Source organism: Alosa alosa, chromosome 14 (genome assembly GCF_017589495.1).
Source record: "Alosa alosa isolate M-15738 ecotype Scorff River chromosome 14, AALO_Geno_1.1, whole genome shotgun sequence".
Classification (NCBI taxonomy): Eukaryota; Metazoa; Chordata; class Actinopteri; order Clupeiformes; family Clupeidae; genus Alosa; species Alosa alosa.
This window is the reverse complement of record NC_063202.1, coordinates 20,946,941-20,953,860: the sequence shown is the minus strand read 5'-3', so window position 1 is coordinate 20,953,860 and position 6,920 is coordinate 20,946,941. Positions and strand designations below refer to the sequence as shown.

At 43.1% G+C, this 6,920-nt stretch overlaps 1 protein-coding gene across 1 annotated transcript; it reads right to left on the bottom strand.

The window, feature by feature from the left end:
• Nucleotides 1-261: 261 nt before the first annotated feature.
• On the bottom strand, nt 262-3,007 carry tubb4b (tubulin, beta 4B class IVb). The gene is made up of 4 exons (XM_048262966.1): nt 2,864-3,007; nt 1,876-1,984; nt 1,645-1,755; nt 262-1,460 (listed from the first exon to the last, which is right to left on the bottom strand). Exons 1-4 carry the CDS (start codon nt 2,918-2,920, stop codon nt 400-402), a joined length of 1,338 nt encoding a protein of 445 aa, XP_048118923.1. The 5' UTR covers nt 2,921-3,007; the 3' UTR covers nt 262-399.
• Between the last annotated feature and the right edge of the window lie 3,913 nt (nt 3,008-6,920).

The window sequence follows — 6,920 nt, the reverse complement described above, 5'->3', positions numbered from 1 at the left end:
ATGGCGACTCAAATGACATTTGAATGCACTTCACCTAGAATTACTCAGCTTATTTTGATACACCTACAAATGCACCAACCTGTGTACAAGATGAACACGTCTCAGAATAGAATATATGCTCACTATAATTGTGATGCTAATCTGATGCTAGAAGCCGTTCTTAACTGGGGCAGCAAATTCCAGAACTGTCATTTTAAAAGGTTACACATCCAACCCAACCAGTCCTACCCACAAAAAAAAAAAAAACAGTAGAAACATTGCTTTGGATTTTCTTTTTTTTTTATTGACATTAACACAGGTGGTACACCGGAAGGTAGTCAGTGACAAAACGTGAAGTTAGAAATTAGGAAAAAAAACACAAAGATGGAATAAGGGAAACATGGAAAATGACAAGACAACTTAAGCAAGCTCCTCTTCTCCCTCCTCCTCAAATTCGCCCTCCTCCTCAGCTGTGGCGTCCTGGTACTGCTGGTACTCGGACACCAGGTCATTCATGTTGCTCTCAGCTTCTGTGAATTCCATCTCATCCATGCCCTCTCCTGTGTACCAATGCAAGAAAGCCTTGCGCCTGAACATGGCAGTGAACTGCTCGGAGATGCGCTTGAACAGCTCCTGGATGGCTGTGCTGTTGCCGATGAAGGTGGCGGCCATCTTGAGTCCCCTGGGTGGGATGTCACAGACGGCGGTCTTCACGTTGTTGGGGATCCATTCCACGAAGTAGCTGCTGTTCTTGTTCTGGACATTGAGCATCTGCTCATCCACCTCTTTCATGGACATGCGTCCACGGAAGACTGCAGCCACTGTGAGGTAGCGGCCATGACGTGGGTCACAGGCAGCCATCATGTTCTTGGCATCGAACATCTGCTGGGTGAGCTCTGGTACAGTGAGGGCTCTGTACTGCTGGCTGCCTCTGCTTGTAAGGGGTGCGAATCCAGGCATGAAGAAGTGCAGACGTGGGAAGGGCACCATGTTGACGGCGAGTTTGCGGAGATCTGCATTAAGCTGACCAGGGAAGCGCAGGCAAGTGGTGACTCCACTCATGGTTGCAGAGACAAGGTGGTTGAGGTCACCATATGTAGGTGTGGTCAGTTTAAGGGTGCGGAAACAGATATCGTATAGTGCTTCATTGTCAATACAGTAGGTTTCGTCTGTGTTTTCAACCAACTGGTGAACGGACAGTGTGGCGTTGTAGGGCTCTACCACAGTGTCGGACACCTTGGGGGAAGGCACCACACTGAAGGTGTTCATGATGCGGTCGGGGTACTCCTCGCGGATCTTGCTGATGAGCAGGGTACCCATGCCAGAGCCAGTACCACCACCCAGGGAATGTGTGAGCTGGAAGCCCTGCAGGCAGTCGCAGCTCTCGGCCTCCTTCCTGACCACATCAAGAACTGAGTCCACAAGTTCTGCTCCTTCTGTGTAATGGCCCTTAGCCCAGTTGTTGCCAGCACCGCTTTGACCTAACACAAAACACAAGACTGTCAAGATGTGTTCTCTTCCTACTCAAATACTCTCCCTCCCCCACTCACCACTCCTTGTGCATCACACTGAACTGAATCAATATTTGCAATCAGCCAACACAATCACAGATGGGATCATGTCCTCCAGCCTTATTTAAATTGAAATGGCAGTGCGGTGGCTCACCGAATACGAAGTTATCTGGTCTGAAGATTTGGCCAAATGGACCAGACCTTACAGAGTCCATTGTTCCAGGTTCCAGGTCCACAAGCACAGCACGGGGAACATACTTTCCACCTACAAATGTGTAATGGTAAAACAAATCATCAATGAGGCATTCATTTGTTCAAACAAAACATTTGACCATCAGTCAAAACATAAAATCCTGTTTAAATCAACTCATAAAAATGTCCTTACCACTGGCTTCATTGTAGTAGACATTGATCCTGTCCAACTGGAGATCACTGTCGCCATGGTAACTGCCAGTTGGGTCAATACCATGCTCATCACTGATCACCTCCCAGAACTACTCAGGGAGAGGCAAAAGGAAAGGGGGGGGGGAAAAAAAAAAAAAAAAAAAAAAAGGTTAGTCGGCTGTTGGGAATGTAGGGTGATGACAGCATAGCTTCTTCTGGGTACATTAAGCCATTTTTGCAAGTGGCGCATTCAAAATAAGAACTTCGGTCCTTAAAATCCTCCTGATAAACCTGTAGAGCTCAGTAGCCACAACGCCATTTGAACAAATCTGGCCATCGCCCGAGACTGCCGTCTGGCAGCATGGCCGGCGCTTAGGCAAAATGGAGTAGGCTACGACACTGTGGCCATTTTACTCCAAGAATTCCTTTCTCGTGCGAAGTGGGTTAAATGACAAACATAGGCCATTCAACGATAAATCAACGTTGTTATTAGGATTTTTTTGAACAAAATCACTCCCAACGCTCAATACAGACGTTGACCGGAATTTCCCTTCAGTCAGGCGGCGTTCCATGTACGCACTTTCTGAGCTGAACCAGATACAGCCGGCCATATTACGACACGGCGCGCGCGCTGATCCAACGCGGCCAACACCCTTCAAGCTTTACACTGCACAGCCGTTTTTCCTCCCGTTATCACACAAAGGGACTTTTGCTCAAATGAACTACAAAAAAGATGTAGTTCAGCCACACCCATTTAGGTTCCCTAATTACAACAACATTTTAGAGATTATACATTTTTAGATTTTTTGTAACAAAATAACGACTTCATAATCCCTGTAGCCCACATTTCATGGAAAGAACTAGGCTATTCACAAGGATTCATCACATCTTGTTAGTAAGAAAGCAGGCCTCGAGGTGGGCGCCAACTCCCAACTCAAATAACGTAATTAAGGATTTTGGTTTACTGTTAACATAGAAAATACACGTACCTTGGCACCAATCTGATTTCCGCACTGTCCAGCTTGCAAATGCACAATCTCCCTCATTTTGATAGTTTGTGAGCGTGTAACTTTGGCGGACGAGATTCTTTCAGACGAAACCGGAACAATGACACTGTAATTTGAGATGAACGTCTATATATCCAGTCTGGACAACTCGCCGGGATTTGAAAGGTTCGCATTGGGTAGAATTGATACTTGGCACGCCCTTTCTGAAATATCATTGGTTTTGAGTGTCTCGAGGAGGCGTGCAACAATTGGCCGATTGGACAGGCACAAGAGCGTATGATTGGCGGGTGAAGAAAACAATGTTTCAAATTCAAGTCTTTCGACTGTTACCTGTTGTACATTGTATCATATTGTGTCAGTACTCAAACAGATTCATTGCAATTTATATCTTGTAGACTAGAGTCTCCAGCCATGTGTAAACTGAAACATGTAAACAAATTGGCCACTTGGCTGTTATAGACTATTTCTTTCCCAGCAGTGATGTCTATTTCGATCTGTGCGATGAAAACACCTAAGAAGCCTCCAGGCACGAGGAATACTGACAGCAGATTCTCTGACAGTCTGGCATGTAGCACAACCGTTGAACTATAGTCCATATTTACCATGATGCAGGTTATTAGTCTTGGGTTTATCTCTAGAAAACATCCCTTATAAAAAATATCTGCAGCTATGGGACAAAGACAATGCAGTTTTTCTGAAGTACAGTGCAGTACAATGCAGTTTTATGTCAAAAATACTGCATTTCTGCAGTGAAGTGCAGTATGATGCAATTTGTATGTCCCACTTCATTCCTGCATGTGAGATTCAAATAATTCCTCAAAAACAGTCGTTGACACTCAAGCAATGACAATTTTGCAGTTGTAAGGGTATTTATCATACATATGGGATAAAAGACAAAGTAGACAAAGTCATGTTTTAGTCTGTGGATCTCCATACAATAAGGGGGACTTCACTGCAGTTAGAATTAGGGGAAACGCTGCACATTGTATCACTCAAAGTTCATTTCTTTAACATTTTATTAGGACAATTAATTTGGCAGACACTTTTATCAATAACGATTTATAATCAAGGAACGCCAATCACAATGTTGTTCAGCCATTTTTTAAAGGCCTGAATAAGCTGAATCATAAAACATGTCCACTCAATGACCAGTAGCATTACAAGTTATGTTGCTTTTTGCTGTTATCAGGCATGCTGTTTTGTTGTGCTTTCATAAGTAATCTGACTATTATCTACATTATTATCTATTATGTCCCCCCCCCTTAATACTCACACTTCCGTCTTGTTTAACGATTACAATACATCTTCTTTACATTCTTTAAAGTTGAGCTGGCTCTTGAGCAGGGAATTTCATTACTGATAAATCCTTATTTATGAGCCCATGACAATAAACTTGAACTTGAACAAAGTGTATCCTTGAATTAGCAACCAGAATCAACCATCCCTGTAGCCTTCTACTGTCCCTATAGGTTATAACAAAAAAAGAACTATAGGAATCTTATAGTATTTTGGAACAAAATATTATAATAATCCTATAGTAGATATTATAGCAATCTTATAGTATTTTGTGACAAATATAGAAGTACTATAAGACTGTACTATAGGAACACTAGAGGGTAAGGATAATAAAGGTATTACAGAACATCGCAATAGTATTATAAACCATTATAGACCTACTATATAAATCTTACAGAATTACTAGTTATTTTTTTCGTAAGGTGTGTCTCCTCATAAGCCCATACGTCTCACAAAGATGGTAACTGCTTTAAGCTCAGTCACCATTCTTGGGTGCGGCAACAAGACTACAAGTTAAGAGTGAGGTCACAGCGCACATGATAAGCCAGAGCATGAGGTAATGGTTATGGTAATTCCCTTTCATGCAGTATGCAGTAGAAGTGAAAGACGTGAGTATACACCCCATGTGTTATGGTAATTGCCTTTCATGCAGTATGCAGTAGAAGTGAAAGACGTGAGTATACACCCCATGTGTAATATCACCTAAATGTCATTGTATCTCCTTACAGTGATTGCATTAAGTATGTAATCAGAACAGTAGTGGTTTTGCTTTCATGTAACCTAAAAACTAGCAGTTTGGATCTTTTATACAGCCTTAATGCAGGAACACACACAAAAGTCTAAACACTTTTTTTCATTGAGATCGGAACCTTTTATTTTTTCCATCACTTTGTACCTCCACCTTTATTATAGACGACATACTAAATCTGTTTTGATTGAGAGCATACTGGTATTACACATTTTCATGCTCTGCCATTGTTCTGATTGGTCAGCTGCTCTTTGCTGCAGGGGCCGTGTTGCTCTACATTTCTCTGCACAATAACTCATGGGTGATCTAATGGACTGTAAATCAGATCAAATACTCGTTTTCACATTTTTTCCCACTCTAGAAACTTTGCATGATTTCTTTGGAATGGTAGTCATGCTAGAATATTCCTCTTCTGCTTGTGGGACATGTTGGTAGTATTTTGGTTTAGTCATAGACATTCATGATGCCATCTATAAATGTCATCTCCCCAACACCTTTGGCACTCATGCAGCCCTATATAATCACACTCCCACCTCTGTGCGCCCAACCCATAACAGCAATTTAAACATGCATATCTTGCATTTCCATAGTATTCTTGAGCTCAATTCTAGATATTTTTTTTTCATATAAAGATGAATGTTGCTACATCAACCTTAAGAGAGGAGAATAGAAAGATAACTTGTCTTCATATGTTGTCTATATAAAATCAGACATCAACTGTTTGTGTTTCATGTGTGACTTTTACATTGCACCTGCATGCTTCAGTTAAATGAGTCAGTTGTCCCTGTACAGTGCATTTATTTTTTAAAGTATAAAATGAGGTAAAACATTTCTTCAAATAATTTATTTTCATAACTGTAAAACCATGTACAACAGTTTGTCAGTGCCATGACTATAGTTCAGGACAATTGAGAAAAAGGTCAAATAGGCGAGGTCTACAAATATGTGGTCCAACAACATATAAAAGACGGAAGCAGTGATGTGTTATAGCCAAGCCTATACAACATTATTTCAGGGATGAGAAACAGAGCGAGGAGGACAGTGTTTTTCATCAGCTGTTGGAAAACAATGATGAGCTAATTCAATTCGGTCGTCCCAACAAATTTAAGCAATCTCTTCATCCTCATCAAAGTCTTCTTCAGCTGTGGCGTCCTGGTACTGCTGGTACTCGGACACCAGGTCATTCATGTTGCTCTCAGCTTCTGTGAACTCCATCTCATCCATGCCCTCTCCTGTGTACCAATGCAAGAAAGCCTTGCGCCTGAACATGGCAGTGAACTGCTCGGAGATGCGCTTGAACAGCTCCTGGATGGCAGTGCTGTTGCCGATGAAGGTGGCGGCCATCTTGAGTCCCCTGGGTGGGATGTTGCAGACGGCGGTCTTCACATTGTTGGGGATCCATTCCACAAAGTAGCTGCTGTTTTTGTTCTGGATACTGAGCATTTGCTCGTCCACCTCCTTCATGGACATGCGACCACGGAAGACTGCAGCCACTGTGAGGTAGCGGCCATGACGTGGGTCACAGGCAGTCATCATGTTCTTGACGTCGAACATCTGCTGGGTGAGCTCTGGTACAGTGAGGGCTCGTATTGTAGTATAGTGATAACCATTCCTACTGGTAAGGGGGGCAAAGCCAGGCATGAAGAAGTGCAGACGTGGGAAGGGCACCATGTTGACGGCGAGTTTGCGGAGATCTGCATTAAGCTGACCAGGGAAGCGCAGGCAAGTGGTGACTCCACTCATGGTTGCAGAGACAAGGTGGTTGAGGTCACCATATGTAGGTGTGGTCAGTTTAAGGGTGCGGAAACAGATATCATATAGTGCTTCATTGTCAATACAGTAGGTTTCGTCTGTGTTCTCAATCAACTGGTGAACGGACAGTGTGGTGTTGTAGGGCTCTACCACAGTGTCGGACACCTTGGGGGAAGGCACCACACTGAAGGTGTTCATGATGCGGTCGGGGTACTCCTCGCGGATCTTGCTGATGAGCAGGGT

Excerpts from the sequence above, each read along its gene's own strand:
- tubb4b (XM_048262966.1), bottom strand. The coding sequence starts at position 2,920 with ATGAGGGAGATTGTGCATTTGCAAGCTGGACAGTGCGGAAATCAGATT. Across the intron at positions 1,985-2,863 it reads GAAATCAGATTGGTGCCAAG|TTCTGGGAGGTGATCAGTGA; the intron begins GTACGTGTATTT and ends CTCCCTGAGTAG. Across the intron at positions 1,756-1,875 it reads CTACTACAATGAAGCCAGTG|GTGGAAAGTATGTTCCCCGT; the intron begins GTAAGGACATTT and ends ACACATTTGTAG.